The sequence below is a fragment of the Pituophis catenifer genome, unplaced genomic scaffold (genome assembly GCF_029215685.1).
Source record: "Pituophis catenifer annectens isolate HBS135680 unplaced genomic scaffold, rPitCat1.0.hap2 SCAF_1, whole genome shotgun sequence".
In the NCBI taxonomy this organism is placed as follows: domain Eukaryota; kingdom Metazoa; phylum Chordata; class Lepidosauria; order Squamata; family Colubridae; genus Pituophis; species Pituophis catenifer.
The window spans coordinates 110,413,479-110,439,368 of NW_027256881.1; the positions used below are offsets into that span (position 1 = coordinate 110,413,479).

Genomic DNA, 25,890 nt, shown 5'->3' on the forward strand with positions numbered 1-25,890 from the left:
CATTGCATTCCTCGGAAAGTTCCTTTTCCCTGCACAACCTCGTGGCTTTTCATTCCTCCCCGGCTGCTAGCAAAAAAAAAAAAATTCCTTCTGCCTCTTTTCGCTGCCTCTCTTCCCCTCCAAACAAATGGAGCTTTCATTTCTGCATTGCATTTCTCCGAAAGCTCCTTTTCCGTGCTCCATTATCGTGGCTTTTCACTCCTCCTCGGCTGCCAGGAGAAAAAAAAATCCCTTACGCTCCCCAGTTCGGAAATGGCAAACAAGCGAAAACCGAGACTCTCGTCCAAAGAGGTGTTGGAAAAGCGGCAGACCCTCGCCAAGTCTCTCCCCTCCCGAGCCAACCCGCCGAACAGCGGCGACGGCTTCTCTTTTCTGCCGCCTCTCGCTTTTCGCAGCCTTCGCTACCGCCGAAATGGAGCCTCCCCGGCTTCTTTTCCAGAGCGAGGGAGCGGCTCCGGGTATTCACAATCGCGTTTCCCGCTCCCGACTTCCCTCGGCGGCCTTCTGGGAGGTTTCGCAAAGGAGGAAGGCGGCGCAGTTTCAGGAAGAGGGAGGCGGGGAGGGAGGAAGAGGCGGGCCGCCGCTTCTGCTACCAGGCCGCGGTCCTGGTCGGGCCTTTTGCTGGCGGAACAAGAAGGGGGACCGGAGCCCCAAGAGTGAAGAGAATAGCCGGCCCTTTCTCATGCAACTTCCCCAATGTCAGACGCGGCGGCAACGGCGGCGGCTCAGCTCTGAGCGGCGGCTCCCATCCTCCCCATTCAACTCTCCCTCTTGGTCTCTCTTTTTTTTTTCCCCTGCTACAGGGGCGCGACTCCCAAACTGCGACCCCGGCCTGCCCGGTTAAAACAAAAAAAGAGGGGGAAAGAAGAGGATCCGTGGGTGGTTTCCAGCGCGAGTCGCAAAAATGACGAGCCGGGGTCCCCCGGCCTGGGCTTCCCGGCGGCCCCAATAAAGCCCGGGCGGAACAGCCTCGTATGAGGCTATTCCGCGGCCCAGGGGGTGCCTCCGCCAGGCTGCTGTGGTGGTGGTTGCTGAGCAGAGGAGCCGGAGACCCAGGCTGGCGAGGGGAGCCCCTCGAGATCCGCCTGGGTCTCTTCCGCCCAGTCCCCTGTCAGACGCGCCCCCCTTCTTGCACCCCGTGGGAAGGGAAGGCATGTCTTCTCCCAGCTCCGTGGACATGATTGAAAACCCCCCGGTGCTCAACTTCGAAGAAATCGACTACAAAGAGATAGAGGTGGAAGAGGTGAGAGGGTCTGCAATGGTGGGAGGGAGGAGGAAAGCTCGTCCCTGGGGTCCTAAGCGTAACTCTTTTGGAGAAACTCCTGTATTTCGAAGAAGCTTCCTCGGATGTCTGTGTGTATCTCTGATCCTCATTTGGAAGAAATGTCTACTCGGGATATTGGGGGGGAGAAAGGTAGTATTGCAAAAGTGCCACGGCTCAAGTCAAGATGCGTTCTTGACTTGAGTTTTTTTCTCAGTTATTCCGAGATGGGAGCAAACCAATTGTTTCCATTGGTGAAGAAAAGATAAGTCAGGATAAGGGCACTGCCTACGGTGCAAAATGTTGACCGCAAGAGGAAAAGATCAAGGGATAAATTCACACTTGGGAAACTCACTGGGTAATAGTGAGCCTCTGTTTCTCAGTTTGACAGAAAAAAATGGAGTTTTTTTTTTTTTTAAATGTGACAAAACCACATGTCCAATGGCTTTTATTTAAGTGCTTAGGGCCAGGCTTTTATCCTAAAATCTAGTTTTAAAGTTCACCTGTTGCAAATTGATATGACTGAACAGACAACAACATATTGCAGTTGCAGCTCCTATCATGAAAATTGCTTCATCTTGCAGTTACAGCATATATCTAAAACTTATAATTTTTAAAGAAAAGTCTGTTACATTTAATATAATAAGAACAAAACAGATGTTTGCTTTTAAAGAAGAAAAACTTCTGGATCTAAATGGCCAAACAAATGTATAGATCATACATTACCAGTAGAAATTATATGTACATAGAATTTTGAAAATCACTCAGGATAATAAACTCATTACTAAGACGGTACTTGTATGTCCTACAGAAATAAGTGACAACTACTTAAAAATATATCTGCATGCTGGTTTTAGCCAATTTAAAATGATTCCAAAACTATGTATGAGTAGATGTTTTTTCAGACAGATCTAATCAATATCTCCAAATCTATTTTCTACAAGGAAAGTGATGCCAAGGAAGATCTTAGTAATAGCATAAGTGAAGTCACACTTATAGATAAGCTGTATTATACGTATCTGATAGTAAATCTTTTAAACAGTGTACAATATTGTGGAATTAACAAATGACATAAGAAAAGCTTGTAAAGCTTTTTTATATAATGTTTTGAAAGGTGCAGATTTGACTGGTTTTAACACTTAAAATTTGCAACTTATAGTGTTACTCTACAATATTAACATTGTTAAAATTGTATGTTTATATTATAAACCACTTTCAGAAGTTCAGAATAACTCAGTTTCAGAAGTTAACTAAGAAATGTTTTAAATAAATTAATGCATATATATGCACAGCCCTATAACATGTTTGCCAGTTGTGTTACCTTCTCTATATTGAATTTGGAAATGTTAGAATCATCTAAGCCCATATGAAGAAATAATAACCATGCAGTTATGTTTTATAATAATGGCACTCCCCAATAAAATCCTTTTAATTTGTATAAAAAAACTTTTGGGGATGTTTTGCTATGTCAAATCTGATGCTCCTTTTGCTGTAAAGATACACTCCTATGAAACATTTTTGGTGAGTATATCCAGTGGTGGGATTCAAGTAATTTAACAACCGGTTCTCTGCCCTAATGATTTCTTCCAACAACTAGTTTGCCAAACTGTTCAGAAAGTTAACAACCGGTTCTCCCAAAGTGGTGCGAACTGGCTGAATCCCACCACTGAGTATATCTCATTAAATTCTGTGGGATTTAACTCTTCTTTCTGGGCTGGATCTGGCTAAGTACACATCATCATGCTAATTTTTTTGGATTTCATTTTATAAGATGTGAGAACCAGGCCAATATTGTTTGTTTGATAAATTATGGCTAAGTCTTGGTTTAATATGAAATGTGAATATAGTGTTAATTTCACACTATCTGAGTTGCAGTTTTCCACAGGCATACATTTTAGACCCACAATAAACAATGGCTAACAGAAATTAAATATTTTTGTGTTAAGCTTCCACACTGCAATGGATAAGAGAAAAGGAAAAGGCCTTGGTTAATATATTTCCAGCATGCTCCTCTCTTCTATGGTTCTTTTTGGGTTTGTTTCTAGACATCATAACAGAATCCTGCAAGTTATTCATCCCATCAATTGTGTCTAAAAGTTAAGTAAAAATCTCATGATTTTGTTGCTTGTCTTAGACTACCAAAACTGAAAGTTGTCAAATGCTTAGCAGGCTACTATAAAGAGCTTCTCAAGGTTGACAGATTATAAATTTGGACAGACCTTTTGCAGAATATAAATATGTATTTTTCTATGACATTGTAGAATATTAAGAAAAGTTGCAAGTTGTTTTTAATAGTTGCTTCAAAATTTCCAATTGTCTTTTTATTCAGGTTGTTGGACGAGGAGCCTTTGGAGTAGTTTGCAAAGCAAAATGGCGGGGAAAAGATGTGGCCATTAAGCAAATAGAAAGCGAATCTGAACGGAAAGCCTTCATTGTAGAGGTATAATTTCATTCTAGAATTTGTTCAAAAGAATTTGATAGGTACCAGAATAATTTAAAAAAAGATGTACAGTGAAAATTTTACTGTCTGTAAGCTGTAATTAGAACTGGTATTCATGGATTTATTCAGGGGAGATATATATATATATATATATATATATATTGTACATACATAGTGTTTTTGAAATGAATTTGAATTATAGATAAGAGGGTGAACTGGGAATAAGAATTCAAGAGTTCACTGAACTGTACATTCCCTGTGTACTTTCTCTTTTGAGGAATACTGCATTTTCTAAGTGATATCAGCATGGACTCAAATAAGTGTTCTGCTTCCTTGGTCATATTGACCCAAGCAAATTAATATTTTCCCTTTTGTTTTCAATAATTGCAGAAATCTCCTCTTCCTCCTCCTAGTGATTTGATATGCTTACTACTAGAACTGAACATTTGTAACTAATTCACACAGAATGTATGAACATGACAGTATTTTATTTATGTCATTTTTAAAAAATGTCATTTTTTCAGAGACTCCATTTAGGATCACCATAATCATAATTTCAGGTACACCTGAAATTGTTCAAGCAGTTTATCCAGAAATAAATCATATTTCTAACATACTGCTTAATATCTATGAGTGACCTACTTTCTTTCCATAAAATGTGAAGTATATTTACATAGGATTATTGCTATTTAAGTTATTGAGCAGAGACATTATTTGAAAATACATTAAGTAAAAAAGTTGAATACATTTAGGTTGACATTTAGGGGCAGAACTTTCCAATGGGAAATACTAATGCATACATCTTACTCTTAAAGCTATCCAATAAATTCTATTCCTTTCTGTCTAATACTTACGAGTACTTTATTATCATACCATTCAGTTAATTAATATTCTAAAAGGATTAGGACTATACTGTGCTTTGGATTTGAAAATAAAATGTTTGTACAGAGGCAGAAATATAGCACCTTTCTGTAACTCTTAGAGCAGCTATGGCTAGTGTGTGTCTTTTACAAAGTTTTAAAACACACTCAAAAAAGAATTAATGAATAGAATAGAATAGAATTTTTTTTATTGGCCAAGTGTGATTGGACACACAAGGAATTTGTGCATATGCTCTCAGTGTACATAAAAAGACAAGATACATTCGTCAAGAATCATAAGGTACATCACTTAATGATAGTCATAAGGTACAAATAGTCAAGAAACAATATCAATATAAATCGTAAGGATACAAGCAACAAAATTAGTCATACAGTCATATGTGGAAGGAGATGGGTGGTGGGAACGATGAGAAGATTAATAGTAGTGCAGACTTAGTAAATAGTTTGACAGTGTTGAGGGAATTATTTGTTTAGCAGAGTGATGGCATTCGGGAAAAAACTGTTCTGGTGTCTAGTTGTTCTGGTGTGCAGTGCTCTATAGCATCGTTTTGAGGGTAGGAGTTGAAACAGTTTATGTCCAGGATGTGAGGTGTCTGGAAATATTTTCACAGCCCTCTTTTTGACTTGTGCAGTATACAGGTCCTCAATGGAAGGCAGGTTGGTAGCAATTGTTTTTTCTGCAGTTCTAATTATCCTCTGAACTGTTCCAGAAACAACATATTATATAAAAGAAAATGCATCCCGCAGAGGCTCCGTCTCCATTTTGTTCGAAGTCTGGAAAAATAGCTAAATCTTTAAAAACTTCCTGAACATGGCACATTTGGATCTCTGTGAGGATATCATCCCAGAGGGCAGATATTGCAACAGGAAAAATGCAGATATTCTTGCTTTCAAAACTAAAATCTTTCATATTTCTAATTCATATATACATATATAACAAAATCAACAACGTAAAGGTTTATTTTAAATTATGTGAAGCAAATTGCTGGATCCAAGACACATGTCTCTTGTTAGCATCTTAAGCTTACAAATTCAACATCAGCCTGATGCGGCTGTATGCGAGTTGATCTGTAATGTTCATTTGAATTGATCTAAGTCAAAACTGATTGCCTGAATGTATGTTTTTTTCCCAGCCATAGTAGGGATCTGTAGTTAACCTTTTTTTTTTTCCATTATAAAAGATAGGAATCAGTCCTTAGTTTTATTTATAATCATAAAGCAGTGAGAAGGGTTTTTGCTGCTCTAGAAGCCTCAAAAAAAATAATGGAATGAAGTTGCTTTTTCCTTAAATCTTTTGGCAGTCTGAAAGGTGCCCAGTCCAGTAGCTTTCTTTGTATTTGAGTTTGCAGAAGCTCAGAATTAGGAGTATAGTATTGAAGGAAGTGAAAGGCAACCATTCTACCTTAAAATTATCTGCACTTGAAAAGAAGGCATGTGGTCTATCATTTTCTCTTGATAACAAGCCAAATATTCCCAGTCTTCCAAATTCCAAATTCTTTGTTGAAAATTTGTGGATGTAGGAGAGTCTTTCTAAAAGATGCTGTAGTTTATAAAACAATTGTACTACAGCATTATCTCAAGATAGAACTAAACATATTTCTGGAATCAAGTGTAGACACTGTTAATTATCCTGATCCTATGCTCCTAGCATAGAGAATAGATTGAGAGAGCGGAAAGACATAGGGAAGATTGTTGAACTGAAATATGAATCAAGGTAATATCATCATAGGCATTTTAAAAAATCACATCTGATAAATTAGCATACCCACATCCACTTATAGTGAGACAATTTGCCCAGTAATTTTTCAGAAATTCTTTTTAAAAGGTAGCTTCTACATTAGCCAATATACTCTGACTAATTTAAACATGGAACTGACATGCTGCTCTTATGCTGCAGAATATATATATATATAATTAATCTGCTTTTTATGATCATTTATACAATGAAAAGTTTTACATCAGAGAACTTAAAATACATTGCTTTTTAAAATTTCAGCTTCGACAGTTGTCACGTGTGAATCATCCTAATATCGTCAAGTTATATGGAGCTTGTTTAAATCCAGTAAGTAGCAACTTTTGGACAGTCTCTTTATTTAAATGAAATATTTGGCTTATTTACATATTGTTAAGTTGAATTTTTCATTTATGAGAAAAGTAGTCCTTTCTCATTCAGTTTGAAATATACAGGTTTCCAATTTCCATTCCAGCTTTGTTCTATAGATTTATTGATCAGTGTTTCACTACTCTATTCTGGTTCTAAATTAAATGAAGAGCTTCTAAAATTTATTTTCTTTATCAGCATGCATAAATGTTAACAACTGAAACATATTGTAGATGACCACAAGAGTATTACCAGGATTTTTAATATCCGTTAATGTGCATACTCAGTTGAATAAAGCAGAAAAGAAGAAGAAAAATAGAGCAATTACATCTCTGACCAAATCTGTACATGTAGTTGTTTCTGCACAGTCTAAGGATTAAAACAGAATTACTGTGTTTTTTGGTGTATAAGAAGCGCTTCCCTCCCCCCAAAAGTGAGTGGAAATATCTGTGTGTCTTATAGAGCGAATGTTGCTGAAGCCCCGCCCATCTGCCAGCCCCCACCCTTCGGCCTCTGCCTCCCAGCCATTTGCCTCCTTGCAGCAAACAGCCTGGTCAGCTTCAGCACAGCCTGATTTAGCACTAGCAGGTTATTGGGGTTGGACCTGTCTCCCGGAATACCGCCTATCAGCTGTTCCAGGCTGTGGGGATCGCCACCGCCCATCGCTGCTGCCAACTTCCGCCGCCTCTGCATGTCCCATTTTTGGCCTCCCGCACGTGCACCCCATTTTCGGTCTGTTCCAGGCAGCGGGGATAGGCGGCAGCAATCCCCGCTGCCTGGAACGGGCCAAAAATGGGGTGCATGAAGCCCCAAAACGGGAATCGGGGAGGCCAAAAATGGGGCACGCAGAAGCGATGATAAACAGCAGCGGTGATAGACAGCAATGGGCGGTGGCGATCCCCACAGCCTAGAACAGCTGATAGGTGGTATTCCAGGAGGCAGATCCAACCACCAATTAGCTGCTCGTGCTAAATCAGGCTGTGCTGAAGCTGACCAGATTGTTTGCTGCAAGGAGGCAAATTGCTAGGAGGCAGAGGCAGAATTTTATGTCTTGTTTTCCTTCCTATAAGGAGCGTCTTATAGTATGAAAAATATGGTATATATTATTAAAATATTAAAATAAGATGGAAACATTTCATAAGAATACTTGTTCAAATACTTATTTCATATTAAAAATAATAATAAATTGGTCTTCTGCTTTTTTCCTCATTAGGTATGTCTTGTAATGGAATATGCTGAAGGAGGTTCTCTCTATAATGGTGAGCATCATTTTTGAATTGCATTGTCCAGAACACTGCCTAAAATCTTGCCATGATGATCTCTGGAGGGCTCGGGACGGGTTGCTCCTCTGTCCTGGTCCTATTAGACCTGTCAGCGGCTTTTGATACCATTGACCATAGTATCATGCTCCACCGGTTGGAAGAGTTAGGGGTGGGGGGCACTGTGTTGCGGAGGTTCTCCTCCTTTCTCTCCGACCAGTGGAAGTCTGTGTTGGCAGGGGGGCAGAGGTCAACCCCGAGGCCCCTCATGTGGGGTGCCACAAGGGTCAGTCCTCTCTCCCCTCTTGTTCAACATTTATGTAAAGCCGAGATCATCCGTGGTTTCGGGGTGAAGTACCACCAGTATGCTGGTGACACCCAGCTGTACATCTCCACCCCGGACCACCCCAACGATGCCCTTGAAGTGATGTCTCGGTGTCTGGAGGCCGTGCGGATCTGGATGGGGAAGAACAGGCTCAGGCTCAACCCATCCAAGACCGAGTGGCTGTGGTTTCCGACGTCCCGATATAGTCAGATGACGCCATCGCTGACTATTGGGGGCGAATCGCTGGCCCCCACGGGGAGGGCTCCAACTTGGGCGTCCTCCTGGATTCACGGCTGTCTTTAGAAGAGCATTTGACGGCCGTGACCGGGAGGGTTTTTCATCAGGTTCGCCTGATTCGCCAGTTACGTTCCTTTCTCGATCGGGACTCCTTACACACAGTCACTCATGCCCTCGTCATTTCCCGCCTGGACTATTGCAACACTCTCTACATGGGGCTCCCCTTGAGGAGCACCCGGAGGCTCCAACTGGCGCAGAGTGCGGCCGCGCTGGTGGTTATGGGAGCGACATGGCGCTCCCATGTAACACCTCTCCTGTGCGAGCTGCACTGGCTCCCGGTGGTCTTCCGGGTGCTCTTCAAGGTTTTGGTTACCACCTTTAGAGCGCTCCATGGCTTAGGACCTGGCTACTTACGGGACCGCCTACTACCACAAATAGCCTCCCACCGGCCGGTACGCTCTCATAGAGAGGGGCTCCTCCAGGTGCCGTCAGCCAAACAGTATCAACTGGCGGCCCCAGGGGGAGGGCCTTCTCTGTGGGGGCACCCACTATCTGGAACGAGCTGCCCCCGGAGATACGGAGGATCCCGGATCTGCGCACTTTCCGCCATGCTCTTAAGACCTTCCTATTCCAGCAAGCTGGCCTGGCCTAACCTTTTTCCCCTTTTCTTTTAAATTGAAAATTTTAAATCTGTTTTAAATTATTGGGATATTTTAAATTTGTCTTGGGCTAAATTGTTTAATCTGGTTTTATTTCTGCTTTTAAATTTTGTATTTATGTATTTTATTTTTTGGCCTGTTCACCGCCCTGAGTCCTTCGGGAGTAGGGCGGTATATAAATCTAATAAAACAATCTCATTTCATGTTAATATATTATTGTATAAATGTCTTATTTATTATAATAATTTTATGACACTGTTCTGGGTTAAATTTTATTGTTACACTTTTGCTAAGCATTATGGTCTGCCTCATAGAGAAGTGTACTGGATGGATCGATGGAGAAATTTAGATTTTTACCCAATTCAGGCTGTAAGAATTCCTTTAAAATAAAGCTGACCATTTTTTTCCTGTTTGGGGCTGAGAGGTATTCTTGATCTTGTAGTGATGACTCAGCAGCAAATGAGCTTGAGATAAAAAATTATTCAAATGTTATTAACATGCTCAACAGATACTGCAAATCAGTTGTAATACAAAGAAAGGGGAAGTCAGAAATTAAATATTTACCTAGATTACTTTTTAAGAATTTTTTTTCTTTTTCTCTGTTCTATATATAAACAGATTATTTCTGGTCACACAGTTAATCATTTTCCCTTTAAGTCATACTGAACATTACAATTTGTGGCAATGTTTGGAGGTCTGTGATGGGTGCACCCAAGATTTTTGTTATAGAAGCATAGGAACAAAAATAAGTTCTGTTGTGTACTTCGTACGTCATGGAGCACTTTTCAGAAGTAGCATTCCCATTTTATATCTTCTGTAATGTACAATAAAATTCTTTTTAGTTTGTACCTTTGTTTTTCAGTCCTACACGGTGCTGAGCCTCTACCTTATTATACTGCTGCACATGCAATGAGTTGGTGTTTACAATGTTCCCAAGGAGTAGCATACCTTCACAGCATGAAACCGAAAGCACTCATACACAGGGACCTAAAACCACCAAAGTAGGTTTTCAAGAATTCTGTAAGACACTGTCATTCTTAAAGACTTTTTTCTAATAAGCCTAGAGAACATTGTGGTTTGTAATAGTAATTCTCAGATGCAGTATAAGTTATTTGAACGTTATGTAAATATTTACTATATTTCATCAGCAGGAAAGGCTATAATTTTTATTTTTTTTAATGAAATTTATATGCCGCCCATCTCACTATCAAGCAGCCTTTGATTATCTTGATAATCAGCTGTAATAACTGCAGGAGAGCTAAAGCTTGTTACTCTATGATATTGTGATTAAAATTAATAACACTGATGTATTAGACTCAGATAACAAGCTGGCAGTCTTTCAGTTAAAATATGAAAGGAGGAATTAGTTACAAAGGAAACACTGCTGAAGTTCAGGTCTATATTCTGGCCTGGATTGTTAAGAACAGTGGGCATCTGTGATCTGTTAAGCAAAGTTACCTTGTTTGTGAAATACATTTTTATTATTATATTTATCATTCGGATAAATCACTTGGACATATTTTCTGTGTCACTCACCAAAATAAAAGCAAGATAAAATAAAACATAAAATTATTCTTTTAAAAGTAAATAGAGTGGGATGGACCCATCAAATGACTCATTGTCGCCAGGTGTGGGGTGTTTTCACTAGAAGCGGGCTATTGCTTTTATATTGTTTTTATATTGCTTTTTTATACTTTATATCTTTGTAAGCCAGCCAGAGTCATTGAGAATGAGTTGGGCATATCCATTTGAATGAATGGATGGATGAATGGTTAAAACTAGATATGGAGCAAAATAGTTGTTCCTGTAAAATCAGTCTTGATCTTTATACATTGCAGTTAGTTATTTTTGCATTCAATAATGAATGGGTATAAATCTAGTTGCTCCATTCAATTTGATTGTGCTGCACAGTAGAATAAAAATTCCCTTCTCTCTTAGGGCACTAAAGCACATTGTAATTTCTTCAGTGTTGACCTCTGTCTTCCCAAATTCACTTTTCTGTCTTTTTTTTTTTACAATTACTAATAAAGATTGTCTACTTATTCCCTTTAAAAAGAAGTATATTGCTTTTAATTACAGTAAAAAATCTTACATCTACTTTTCACTTTTGTATATTAAATCTACAAACACTGTACATAAATTGCTTAGAGAATATTTTCTGTAATTCTTAACACTTCTTCTGGCAAAATACATATTGTAATTAAATTCTATTTGTTTTACAGTTTGCTCCTGGTGGCAGGAGGGACTGTTTTAAAAATATGTGATTTCGGTACAGCTTGTGATATTCAGACTCACATGACCAATAATAAGGGCAGTGCTGCTTGGATGGCACCTGAAGTTTTTGAAGGTAACAAAGTAATTTTGAAACTGACTACCATTCTCATGTGTATTATCAGATTTAGTAATTTTTGTAGTAATTTTGATACAGAGATTCATTTGGTGCAGATATACTTTTTGCTGTTGTTTACAGGGTAGATTTGATTTAAATCAAGTCAATTTAAATCACGATTTAAATCATGATTTAAATCACTAGTAAAAAAAGGCTAGATTTAAATCAACTCGATCTAAATCATAATTTTTAAAGAGCAACTGTCATCTCTGTCCTGCAGCGGCTCCTCCTCTGACCTGCTGTTGACTCACTGGCAGTCCCAATATTGCAGAATGTACAGTCTTATGCTACATAACTAAGCTCCATTTCATGCTGAATAAACTAAATTATTAATGTATCTTAAATAGAAAAATATCCTTAGATAGATTTTTAGTCCAAAAGCATTTTATTAAAATAAATTTGATAATAATCAAATCCAATTTAAATTTAAAAAAATGATTTTTGATTTTTTTAAAAAAATCGATTTTTATCCACCCTGGTTGTTTATAAAAGTATTTCAGAAGCCAGTAGAAAAGACACAGTCAACTGTCTAGTACCTTGATGACGAACCTATGGCACACGTGCCACAGGTGTCATGCATAGCCATATCAGTGGGCATGCCAGCTCAGCTCTGGGGTGCATGCGTGTGCCGGCCAGCTGATTTTCGGGCCTTCTGGGCCCACCAAAAGCAGGGAAACAAGCTGTTTCCTGCTTCTGCAGGGGCTGGGGGGGGAGGAAGGCCCGTTTTTCTTTCTTACCTGGCTCCAGATCCTCTCTGCATCTGCGGAGGGCAAAAACAGCCTTTCCCACTCCCTCGAAGGCCTGAAAGGGCCCGTTTCCCAACTCCCGGTGTTGTCCCCAGCCTCCAGAGACTCCTAGAGAGGCTCTGGAGACTGGGGACAGCAAAAAACATCACTTCCTGTCCCACCGGGAGTTGGAAAATGGGCCCTTTCAGGCCTCTGAAGGAGTGGGAAAGACTGTTTTCGCCCTTCCCAGATGCATAGAGAGGGTCTGGAGCCAGGTAAGAAAGAAAAATGGGCCTACTAAGCCATCGCATGCCAGGAGCGGGGAGAGGGGGGGTTGCGCACGCATGCACAGGGCATGGTGCATAGAATTATGGGTGTGGGCACGCACACGCGCGAACCTCCCCCACCCACCCCCTCTCCTGGCACACGATGGCAAAAAGGTTAGCCATCACTGATCTAGTATTATGTGACTTAAATTTTTGAAGGCTTGCCATTTGAATTAATGCAGTTTAAGCATCTGCATTATATATGAAGAATCATATATATGAATAAATGAATCTGTTTCTGTTGTAATGTATACCTGTATGTAGCCCGACAGTCATTGAATGGAAATATTACACTTGCTCAAAACTATTGAATTACAAACTTTTCTTAGCACTGAAGTGCCTTTCACTAAATTCTAAAAACTAAATATATTTTTTCAGTTCAAATAATCTATTAAGAAATAAATCAATTGTTATACTGGAAAACTAGAAATATTACAAAATATCAAATAAGATATTTTTCAAGCAATGGAATGGAATGGAATGGAATGGAATGGAATGGAATGGAATGGAATAGAATAGAATAGAATAGAATAGAATAGAATAGAATAGAATAGAATAGAATAGAATAGAATAGAATAGAATAGAATAGAATAGAATAGAATAACAGAGTTGGAAGGGACCTTGGAGGTCTTCTAGTCCAACCTCCTGCATAGGCAGGAAACCCTACACCACTTCAGACAAATGATTATCCAACATCTTCTCAAAAACTTCCAGTGTTAGAGCATTCACAATTTCTGGAGGCATTTTTCATTAATAAGTTAAATTGATGTAAAATTTAAATCAAGTGAAAGTTGTATAAGGGGTTTTGCATTCAATATTACAATTAAACAGGGTTATAATGGCAATCAGTCAGCATATGATCATAAAATTCCTCTCTTTTTGTACTTTGAGGTTTGATGCTATGAATCACATTGTGTAATTGAAGAAAAATAGAGATGGTTTTTCATTGAACAACATGTGCATGAATATGTAAGTCATTGAATTCACACCCGTATATTCTGTTAGAAAGCACATGTTTAAATCAAACTGTTTTATAGTATATTGAAGAATCAATTATAGAATTGGTTACAACAAGATTAATTTAATATTTTTATTATAATTAAGACAACACCTATAATCTTGTTAGAAATATTTTAGCATATTTAATTTTTTTAAAAAAAAACCGTATAAATGATCCTTTTCAGGTAGCAATTACAGTGAAAAATGTGATGTATTCAGTTGGGGTATTATTCTTTGGGAAGTAATTACTCGCAGAAAACCTTTCGATGAGATTGGTGGTCCTGCTTTCCGGATCATGTGGGCAGTTCATAATGGTAAGCTCAAATTTTAAGTGATGAACAAGTGTCTTTGTGGAAAATGCTGCTGAATTTTGCCACTGATTTTCTATATAATACTCTAGATGTGCTGATGCAAAAAATGACATATGTTTGCTTGCCTCCTCCGTCTTCAGTACATAACTTTGGTTGGCTAACAGATATATAGGGCTCCCTTAACATCCTGCCCTAATACCTGACGAAACCGACAGGTTTCAGTGGCCTTCTGAAAAGCCACTCTAGACATGTTGATGTAAAATCTGATTAAATTATTATTTGCCTCAGTTTCATAGAAAGCAGAGACTAAAGTTTAATAGAAAAAAAGATGAAATGCAAGCCCCTCTTCTTGCCTCTTGTTATTTTATTTAATACCCCATCTTCCTGCTTTCGTATAGATGGGGGGGAGCTAAATATAGAAAGGAACACTTTTTAATAGGGATTGGAATGAAACAGAAACTGGCTTTTGTTTTGAGTTTGGGGCAAAACAACCCCATTCAAAGTCTTCCATTGATACATGTCCATGTTGGATCTGCTTTGAAGAGACTAACTGAATATTTTGAGTGTTCATTCCAAGATTACAAAAGTAAGTGGGATGGTGTTTGTTATAACTACCATGTGTTCTTCCTTTCTCTCTCAAAAACATTAGAAGGTCCCCAAATGAAAATAGTGAAGTGGTTTGGGGTGGGCTGTTTATTTATTTATTTTTGCTTTTTCTCATCTTACATGCACAGTTAGCCAGTTTTTCTCCTTCATAGACTTTTGTGCCTGTTTGTGCTACTCTTATGGGAATAGCATTAGAATTCATTAATAAAACATACTGTAAATAACAATTTCCCCTTGATTTCAGTTTTAAAAAGGCAATAAAATTTCTTGCTAGACAGCAATGCTAAACCAACCAAAAGCAGGTTTAAATCTCCCCAGGAAAGTACACAAGAGGACACACAGAATATATACTCTAGCATATAGGAGCATGAGTGGCGTAGGAGGCTAATGCCTCCTACTAAGGCAGCATTTAACATCCAGCTGCCTGCAATTACTGCGAGTTCAATTCTCACCAGGCTCAAGGTCGACTCAGCCTTCCATCCTTTCTGAGGTGGGTAAAATGAGGACCCGGTTTGTGGGGGCAATAAGCTGACTTTGTATAAAATATACAAAAGTATGAAGGCTATTGCTTAACGCATTGTAAGCCGCCCTGAGTCTCCGGAAAAGGGCGGCATATAAAAATAAATAAAAATAAAATAAATAAATATACAAACTGAAGCCAACAAGTTTTCAAATCTAATACACTAGTCTTTATATTTATATAATATATTCTGAAAATTCAGAGATTAGAACATGAACAGAATACAAACACAGTGCAGTCTTCATAAATACAATTCATTACTTGAAAAAAGTTAACCTTATTAGAAATATTTATGTAATGCACATAATGAATGCATGCAACTTGCCTAAAAACAAAAAAAAAAGGTACATCAGATATAAATAAACATATAAAACACTACCCATTAAACCTAAATTCCTCAAAGTCCTTCTGGACTTTGGGCTTGAGGTCGAAAAAAATTAAACTTTGATTTTGGGTTTTGCTGATTAAATAGATTTGTTGTTATAGAAATGAGTAGTACATATTTCTATGTAAAAGTAAAAAGTTAACGTTATATGTTATTACCTTATTCTACTGTGCTAAAAAGAGTTGGAATTCAATGCTTTTCCCTCTTTTTTCCTTTTACCCTACACTTTTTCTTCTTCCCTTTTTCCTTTTCCACTTTCCCATTATTTTAATTTTTTTCTTTGTATTTTATATTTCGATAAAAGTTGAGAGGTTCAGAAACCTAAATTCCTCAAAGAAATATTTTTAAAAAGCAGTAAGCCTATATTTCCAGGCATGCTGGCTATTGAAGTTAGTCTTTATCAGTGCTTATTTTGGGATCAGCCTGACCTACTTCTAATGCATGTGCAGCCTCCCAACTAGTTTACATAAATTGATGGCTGTGATATAGCAGTGTAGTAATATTTTCTTTTAACCATAAATTTAGACACTGCATTCAGCCCCACCGCTTTATCCCTCCTGCCAATCTCAGCCAACAATGGCCAAGATGGAGCCTGTCTCTGCTGCTCTATTGGTTAAACTAGAAACACTTTGAGGGGGAAAACAGCACATTCATAGTATTGGCATAGCCTGAGCAGTCTAACTGCCTTCTTTTGAGTATAGGAGAGAACTATTTTTCCTCAAGCTTGGGATAAAATATGGAACACAGGTTCATCTTGCTTCAAGGTTGAAATATTGAAATGTAGTGCTTTTATCTGATATAATAATCCTGATATAATAATATAGCCATATTATGCTTATTTTTGTTCTTCATATATGAGAGTAACAGTTTGAAAAAGTAAAGTATTTCTCCAGACATTATCAGACTCCTACTTTCATTAATTCTAGTTGGACCAGCAATAAGAATTGTAGTCAAACAATGCCTAAAGATTAAGCATTGCAAGCACTGCTAGTTTAGAGGAGGTCTGGCATTTGCTCATTTGAATATGAATTCCAGTTCAAATTTTGTTTGGGAAACTAATCTCTTCTTCATCATGAGTACGTCAATAAAGGGGTAAAATATCTTTTTATGTTCAGGATTATGACAAGTTTTAATGTGTAAAGTGGGCTAGGGAAATAATAGTCTCAGCAAATATTTTATTGTCCTAAGTCTTCAAGGATAGGTTAGTTCAGTCAAATTAGAGCCAAATAATTTCTTTGAAAATGCATATAATTCTTTAAAATGTTACTGTTTATAAACATTGTATATTTTTAATAGGTACGCGGCCACCACTGATAAAAAATTTACCTAAGCCTATTGAGAGCTTAATGACTCGGTGTTGGTCTAAAGATCCTTCACAGAGACCTTCCATGGAGGAAATAGTCAAAATAATGACACATTTGATGCAGGTATAATATTTAAATCTTAAATATTGCTGAAATAGACTGGTTTCTAGAAGGAATGTAAAATAGAATATATGAATTTGATAGAGTGAAGACAAATTTTGGAAGTGAGTAGAATATCTTTCATGGCCTTCAGAAGGACCTAAAATAATAAACCCTCTGAACTTTGCAATGATATTTAACCAGCATTTAGCAAATTTAAAATACATGGCATTAACAAACACATTCCACAAAACAAAACACAATCTAGTGCTTTGTTTCAAAATCAAACTTGTTTTCTTATTCCTGCCCTTTCTTTCTTTCACACAGTTGTAATGAGGAATGCTCTAAAAGTATATTGAAGAAAGGACAGGAAAGTGTTATATGGATTTTTTTTTAACTAAGTGTAGTTATGGTGCTATAGTCCAAAAGATTTGGAGGATACCCAAGGTCTCTACCTATGTTTAACATAAGTGTGGCTTCTTAAAACGCCAGAAAAATAAATGATTTTGGTTAGAGAGGCAAATTAACCAGAGATACCCTTGTTCAAATGTAGCTTTTCATTTGTAGAATTAGAAATTTCTAATTCATTATAGCCATACTAGAAGAAGAGTGTATTTTAATTGATACAATAAATATCATTTTTTCAGTGCTATAGATAAAAGAAAAATTGCATTTGATTTAAAAACAAAAGTAATATTTTAGCCCTTTTTGTTAAGTACCTTTTGGTAATTGCTTATCCTGGTTTGGCTTTTCATGTTATAATTATTAAATAATAAATTCATTGATTAAATCACAATTTACAGCATTATCTTGGAAACAAATTGAATTTAGCAGCTTTTAGGTACTTTTCTTAAAAATGGTCCTTGTAATAAGGGAAATTACAAGATTCCAGTAATATATTTTTCTTTCATTGCAGTATTTTCCAGGAGCTGACGAACCTCTACAGTATCCCTGTCAGTATTCTGATGAAGGCCAAAGCAACTCTGCTACTAGTACAGGTAATCAGATTATATGTTTCAGACATCAAACCAGCAGTGAAATCCCCCCCAGTTCTATCCGGCTCGCCGAACCGGTAGCACCGGCGGCTGGAGGCTCCACCCACCCGCAGGGACGTCATTATGTCCCGGTTTTTTACGCACGAGCGCTTCCGCTCCCGAACCGGTAGCGAAAGTAAGTGGATTTCACCGCTACATCAAACTCATATTTTAAGTATTTTAAGCCAGGAAAGATAATCTTTTATTCGCAAGGAAACACATTGTTAGAGGGAAGAAGCTTCAGCACTGCAGTGGTGAGGGAAAGGATACCAGATACCAGGGCTGTGGCTTGTGGCACAAGTGCACAGAGCTGAGATTTTTCAGCGTTTATCTTTTATGGGTACATTGAGGATATTACCAGTTTTTTAAGAGCACATAATCATAACTTTAACTAAAAATATTTTTAAAAATCATAGGTTCATTTATGGACATGACTTCTACAAACACCAGTAACAAAAGTGATATCAACATAGAAGCAAATGATTTTCAAGGAACTGCTACGAATGATACCATTAAACGTTTGGAAACAAAATTGGCCCAACAGATGAAAAATTCAGCAAAGCAGGTGGTAAGAATGTAGAAATTTGTATTTGAGATCATTTCCTTAGAAGCAAAATGGTGTGATAATCCTTTATTTGTAAAGTTATGAACAGGATGGCACCCTCAAATATTTTCCATCCTTGAAATCAGACTGCCAAAATTTTGGTAACTTTCTGTCTATTATTGTTATTTGGCCTTAGCCACCCAAAACTTCTTCAGATTCCCACAAAACACAGAAGGAAATCCTAACTTCACCCATTTCAAGAACATTACCAAAACTTTGCTTTATCCATTGTGGTCCTTGTGGCAACAAAAGAACATTTAAAAAAAAAAACAAACCCTGCCACCCTACAAGCAGAAGGTGATTTGCCCCATGTATAAATGATATTAATAATCTTCATGACTTTTTTTAAAGCTTAGAATGAAAAAAGAAAATATATATTCACAGAGTTTTTCTGTGCTAATAGTAGGTTTGCAAAATGTTGAAAGCTTCCTTAACGGCCTTTCTCTTCCTGTGTTGTAAAGTTTATAGGTTTTCATAACACTTTCAGGATTAAAAAATGATAAATTAAAAATTATTGTAAATATGCAACTTTTATTTCTGAAATCAGGGAGAATCCGGCCGTTTGAGTTTACCTCCATCTCGTGGTAGTAGTGTGGAGAGCTTGTCAGAGGTTCGTGGGCGACCACAGTCAGCTCATGTTTCAGGAGAAGGCAAGCGAATGAGTGCTGACATGTCAGAAATTGAAGCAAGAATTGCTGCTTCTGCAGGTAAAGGTATTATTTTTAAACTTTCCAATTGTTTTTAAGGAGCACTTTTGGCATTTTGAGAGCATATTGTGCTCCTGCACAGTAGCTACATTCCATGGCTGTTGCCACAAAAACTTGCCACCCCATCTCACTCTCATCTCTCCAAAACAAAGCAGTCAAACTAAAAAGACATTAAGTTGTTGCAAAATTGAAATATGAATTGCAAACCAGATAACTTTTTTTTAAGATTGCAGCATTCTCCTTTAAATGCCAGTTTCACAGAAGCAAAGTGATGAGAGCCAGAGACCAGAAACTTGATGTGGGAAAAGAACAGAGTTTAAGGCAAATATTGGGGTAACATTCCAAAATGCCAAATCTCATCTTTGCCCCATCAGAAATAAGCAAAATCAAAATGTTTGAAGAAAGACAATGGACAAAATACATGAAGTATATTTGAAAATAATGATGGTACTGGAGGCCTATGTTCTGTAATGTAATAGGTTTTAAAGAACTTGTCCATGGACATCCTGCTGCTTGCAAACACCACATTATAATTTCCATCAGCTTCTAAGATTTAGATAAGAGCTAAAATAAGGAAAAACATACACAATTCTCTGCAAGTCAAGTTTTAGATTGCATTTTATGTTAATCCCTTCCCAAATGTTACAAAACATTAAGACCTTTGTGTGAACAAGGGTAAGCACATTGCCCTATAATACTTCCAGACATTGTCATCCTCCAATATAAACACTGACTTTTTCAATGGAGACCTTTTTCTTTCCATGAAGCTTCTCTGTGTGAATTTCATCTCTTGATTTGATAATGCTCAACAGTTTAAGAATATCCCATAAGCCTTTGGCACAAAGGAGGGAAGGAGATGCATTCTACACAAGAAGTAAGGAAGCCACTGAAATTTTCTATTTTTTGCATCAATAGGATATTTGTACTGAACCAGGCATCTTCCACACTCCTCCTGTCCCTGAGTAGTAGATTATGGTTTTTGTATAACATTTTTAATTTTGCAAATAATTGTTCATATTTCACTATTATTTGTTGATTAATTGACTGACCAAATTTAATGGATTGCCCACGTTACAAGAAGTGACTCTAGGCAGGGTACCCTTATGAGATAATTTTATCAATTGCTTTTGATTTAAGAGCTATGTATTCCTAGTGTTAATTTATTACAGCATAAACACGACTTAATTTGATGGCTATAATGTTAATAAGGCTCAAAATTACAGGCTACAATATGAATAACAAAAATCAAAATTAATTGTCTATCAATCTGTGTGGTGTATTTCAAATGCTAGACAATGTTCAAAATCCATTAACATGCCCTGAATAAGCAATCATTTCTTTTTATGAAGTAATCTTTCTCTTTTTATGTCTAGTGAACTATTGGCCAAACTTTCTAGAAGTTAATTAAATCTCTATCCCAGAGATTTAGTCTTTTCTTTTTATTCTAGGCATTACAGTAGTAGGTAAATACTTAGAATGTCTTCATACTTCGTTCATGAGCAGTCAGTGATCCTTGTATCAAGTGCATCACTTAATCAAATCCTGCTTGTAATTGATTGAATTGGGCAAGATTAAATGATCCAACTTCCCAAGGCAGCCTGCTGAATGGGAAGAAGAAAATAGAATATTCTGAAGAATGAGAGAACAAGGGGGTAAAAATTAAAGAAAAGCCAACAAAAATTGGTTCTGGACCTGCCCCTTCATCTCATAAGTCCAATTGCATTGCCACGTTTTGTGGGTCCCAGACTATTGTTAAATAACTCAACTACCTTTTACCTGTGTTGTAAAGCCATACACACACACACATTGGAACTGTTTCTGGTTTCTCATTCGTTTCACACCAACTTCTGACATCAGTGGGATATATATAGTGAAGATGAGAAGCAGTATTTTAGTGTTAGGATTGGGCAGTTTTGGCAACATAAACAAGTATAATTATCAGGAGAAATTTCCAGATAAAAGGATTTATATTCATATAAATCTGTTAGTAAACAAGTTTCTTGAATACTGCTTATCTAATAAAAAACATGCTCAGATGTGCAAAATAAAACCTATGGTAGCTGGAATATTTTAGGAATAAATTAAATTGTATTAGAAGACCAGTGGAAGAAGCAGATCTCACTTGTGTGCTATTATACAAATTGCTTAGAGTAAAGCAACACACCTTAAATCTGTAACTGCAAGATACAAAATTTGTTATTCAAATCCATTCTGTCAGTTCAACAATCTTGCCCAGAAAAGAGTGTCCTTAGTAGGTCATGTTAGGACTTCCTTAGGAGATGTTATTATCAGTTGCCATATTGATAGCATTCGCCTAATCTATAACAGGTTCTAATTTAATATTTAAACATCACCTCTGTATATCTTTTTATGTTAACTGGTATCATTAACAGCTATATTTAATTCCAGAGTTTACTTCTAGCTAGTATTTGTACTCCTTCCTAAATCTATTAATTATGTGATATTATCTTTAATATTCTGGCAATAGCTGATTGTGCTTCTTTCACAAGAGAAACAGATTACATTTAAAATGTCAAAAATATTGAATCTAATAATTTTCAAATTTTTTCAAAAAAGTATAGTCAAACTATTTGAGCCATAGTATGTAGCTTACATTTTGTTTTTTGCTTTTTAAAAAAGAAGTTGAGTTATGTTACATTTATTTTGCATCCCAAATTGTGAAAAGCTATCTATGGATTTAACATACATTTCCAGGGCAATCAGTAAAAAAATTCTAGTCGCTCATAGCTAGGGTTTGTTGTTGTTTCCTTGTTACTCTTTCTACTCTGTTCATTTGAATTTTGTGTCTCTAACTATAACTAATGATGTATTTTGTTATATTGTTGATCCTAGTTATGAATGTTGCTCTTAACAAATGCTTTACTGTTTTAAGCATGAATGGAAAGCTATGCAGTTCAGTCTGCATGTCCTTTGTTTGCATGTGTTTAACCAAATTAAATTTATAAAAAAGTAGTTCTAGTTCGAATGATTTTGTGTTACCATTATAGTCGTTTTGCATGTGTATTGTATGTGTATATATGTTTTTTCAGCCTTTTCCAAACCTAAACGAGGCCATCGTAAAACTGCTTCATTTGGCAACATTCTGGATGTCCCAGAGATCATCAAACCAGGTATTGCATGCCAGCTGTGTGAATCTATTGACACAGATGCTGGAGTAATGACTAAACCTTTAAATACTTTTTGCTCCTGTTCATGGGTGATTGATTACTTACTGGCCAAAAATAATTAAGGAAAGATTTTTTTTATCACGTGTTTATCTTTCATATTAATGAACAAATATATAGCAAGATTGGTTTTTGTTTTTTTTTTCAATGTAAGAAGATCTCGTCAGCATCTTTTTTCCCCCCTCGGGTATTGTGATCAGGCTGGAGGTCCAGAGAGCTTTGAAAATAAAGGATTATTTAGAGTGACTTGGGTGTCATATGGAGTGTACACAGAGATAGTGAACATGCTTGTCAGTGGCCTCTGGTAGAACAGTTGCAGCCCTGACAATCACATGATCACCATTTGCAACTTTCCTTGGTGGTTTCCTCAGAAAGTCAATGTGCCACTCGTACACCCTACCTAGCCCTCACCATGCCTTCTGCATACCTGATTTATGTCTGTTGCATAATTCCTGGTACCTCTTGCATCTGACCCACATCACATCTCATGCGTTTTCCCTGAACCACAATTCATCTCTCATGCATCCCTTGCACACTCTTTCCAACCCATGCCAAATCTCTCTCACAGCTCCTTGGACCTCTCTGACCTACCCTGCACTCCCACAAACACCCTCCCTCTCCCAGCAATGCCACCTCGGACTTGCGACTTCCTTCCAGCTTCCCCACCAACATTGGTCATGGGAAGCCGGCAGGACGTCTACTCACCTAATGACCATGGGATTAGCTTCATGATGGCAACTGAGACTGCAGGGAGTACCATTGCAAAGTAACGAGGTCACCCCTTATGGTTACATCACTTAGCAGCAGAATTTCACAATTGCCATCATAAATCAAGGATTACTTATACATATTAAAGTTGTGTGTTTTTAGCTGGTTCAGTTATTCAGTATTTTATGTATATCATCCATAATCAGAAGCAAATTTTTGTGGGAGAGAAAACTTAAGGAACAGTTTCCAACAGTATAGGAATTTCATTTTAGAAAAGAGGCTCCAAAATCCTGATGTGTTTTATTTATTTATTTATTAAAAGTATATGCTACCCATCTGAATATGTCAATCTTGAAACATTAATCCAGTATATTTCATACAGTATTCTTACCCCAATATTGTACAATCAGCTGGACTTGAAATATTTCTTTTTTACCATAGTCATCTTGGGTGTATTAATACCATTGTTTTAAATTCCATATGTAAACATTAAAATAAAAAATCACTTTCAAAATTAGAGCAATGTTGTAATTGAAACTCTACAGTATAGAAAGTTGTGCTTTTAAAGTCGGATTCCTCAACAATTACTATTGATTCAGGAGCAACAAGTATTTACTGTATAGATATTCTGTTTGTTTGGCTGTGTTTGAGCTGTTTGCCAAAAGCCTGTAATGGGTAGCAGAAATGAAAATGCTTTAGCCTAACCACCTGCTTCAGTTCATTCTGTTGGTTTGAGTTTGTCCTTTAAAGCAGTTCAGTCTGCACTTAGCACAACTTCCCTGAATGAAAATATATGTTTCCATTTATAATTCTATTTTAATCTGACTATTATTAATATTATTTGTGAGCATGATAAGTGTTTCTGCAATTCCTATTTTAGATTCTCTAAATTCAAAAATGTTATTAATCCAAGCTCAGTTTGAATATTCCAGCTACTTTTTACAAATTTATTTCAGATGAGCTATTTCTAGAAAGAGTGAATGTGGGCACCATTATTATATTAGTAATGGACAAGTCATCTTGAGGTTTTTCCTGAATTGCTAGGTTCTGTAAATCTGATTAAATCACCTTGAGGCCCATGCTGAATTGCTCAGACTGCAGAGCATTTGCATAGCTCTGCTAATGTTCTACTGCTTTAATAAAAAAAATGTTTTATGTATCAAAAAGTATAATATTTGGGGGGGAGGGGTTGATTTAGTTGCCGGAAAATGTGAGTACATGTCTTTCTTTATAGTTCTTCATACTTTCCAGAAGTTTAAATTTTGAACCCATATGCAAATTTCCCCATATAGCCAGTAATATGCATTGCTTTAGCATTTTGGTGGAAAAGTAACACAATTTTCAAGCATAACCCTAATGTAAAGTCTCGTAAGGGTTGCTAAGCCCTGAGGTTTTGTATTTATTTTATGTATCTTGTCCAGTCAAAATCTTTTGCGGAAAATGTGTAAAAGGCTGCTCATACCCACAACTAGGGGACCAAAAAAATCCTTTATCTCCAAATTTTCTTCAGTGTTCTCCAAAACGAACTGAGGGCATCTGACTCAACACAGCACCTTAAATACTTTGTAGCCTGCATTTGAAAAAGTAATTTGATTCAATCCCCTCCAATTCATACTTTCAAAGTTCTGCACAGCCTTGCTCTATAACAGGGAAAATTCACTGGTTAAACTGAATGAGCCGAGGTGGCGCAGTGGTTAGGGTGCAGTACTGCAGCTACTTCAGCTGACTGCTAGTTCAGCAGATCACTGGATCAAATCTCACCTGCTCAAGGTTGACTCAGCCTTCCATCCTTCTGAGGTGGGTAAAATGAGGACCCAGACTGTTGGGGGCAATATGTTATTTAGTATACTGTATTTGGTGTAAGCTGCCCAGAGTCCTTGGAGAGTGGGTGGCATAGAAATATGATAGATAGATAGATAGATAGATAGATAGATAGATAGATAGATAGATAGATAAACTGATTGCTTATAAAAGTAGGAGATGTGCCCCTTCCATCAATATTTTCCCACCCATCTTGTCCTTCTGGTAGCTCTTCAATACCATATCCTGGATAGGGAACGTGGCGACCCAGAAGGTTAAAACACTGGGCTGATGATCAGCAGCCTCATGTTCAAGATCGGTTGCTGCTCTGGGGTGGGGTGAGCTCCTGTCATATAGTCCAGCTCTTGCCAATCCAGGAGTTCAAAAGTGGGCAACTGCAAGTAGATAAATGAATGGCACTTTGGTAGGCAATTTCATGGGGACGTAAAAGGAGCCCTCAATTACTCATCCCCCCGGGCAATGGTGATGTCACCAGCAAATCCTTTCACCATGGAAGTACTTTGGTGCTTCTAATACGGAAGTATTTGTAGTAGTAGTACCCTAAAATTACATGATTTAAGAATATTCCATCTTGAATTAATTCTTCATATAACAGGAACAAAGCTTCATCTTTACCTTGGAGGATTTTTTTTAAATTTTTTTTATTTATTTAAAACAATACATCAAAAAAAAAAGAAATAGTCAAACAAATGATCACGACAAGAACTTTACATGATATTTACACTTTCTACGGTATGTAGGCTTCAGTCAGATTTAACATATATTAAACATAATCCTGGTTATACTTGACTTTTTGGGCGTCTGTTGTTCAACCAAACATACCATTTGTCCCAACATTGGAAATATACGGAGTCCTTTTGATCTCTCAATGCTTTAGTCAGTCTGTCGGCTTCCGCATAATCCAAAATTTTCTCCAAAATCAAATCTTCAGCTGGCAGGTCTTTCCCCTTCCAATGTTGGGCGAAACATATTCTTGCTGACGTGGTGATAAATACACACAGACA

The 25,890-nt window shown here is 37.3% G+C and overlaps 1 protein-coding gene across 7 annotated transcripts in view; it reads left to right on the plus strand.

Moving 5' to 3' along the window:
- The first annotated feature begins 582 nt into the window (after nucleotides 1-582).
- The window catches only part of MAP3K7 (mitogen-activated protein kinase kinase kinase 7), a 39,343-nt gene continuing 14,035 nt past the window's right edge, over nucleotides 583-25,890 (plus strand). For 2 of the 7 annotated variants that reach the window (XM_070932846.1, XM_070932847.1), the window contains exons 1-11: nucleotides 583-1,243; nucleotides 3,591-3,701; nucleotides 6,579-6,644; nucleotides 7,897-7,942; nucleotides 10,026-10,164; nucleotides 11,386-11,510; nucleotides 13,788-13,916; nucleotides 16,721-16,851; nucleotides 17,744-17,825; nucleotides 18,278-18,429; nucleotides 19,013-19,172. In XM_070932846.1, coding sequence (XP_070788947.1) covers nucleotides 1,154-1,243; nucleotides 3,591-3,701; nucleotides 6,579-6,644; nucleotides 7,897-7,942; nucleotides 10,026-10,164; nucleotides 11,386-11,510; nucleotides 13,788-13,916; nucleotides 16,721-16,851; nucleotides 17,744-17,825; nucleotides 18,278-18,429; nucleotides 19,013-19,172 — 1,231 coding nt within the window. In that variant the 5' untranslated portion in view covers nucleotides 583-1,153. Of the gene's footprint in view, nucleotides 1,244-3,590; nucleotides 3,702-6,578; nucleotides 6,645-7,896; nucleotides 7,943-10,025; nucleotides 10,165-11,385; nucleotides 11,511-13,494; nucleotides 13,573-13,787; nucleotides 13,917-16,720; nucleotides 16,852-17,743; nucleotides 17,826-18,277; nucleotides 18,430-19,012; nucleotides 19,179-22,222; nucleotides 22,304-25,890 lie in introns of those variants that run through there. The other 5 variants (XM_070932842.1, XM_070932844.1, XM_070932843.1 and 2 more) reach the window with 5 other exon arrangements.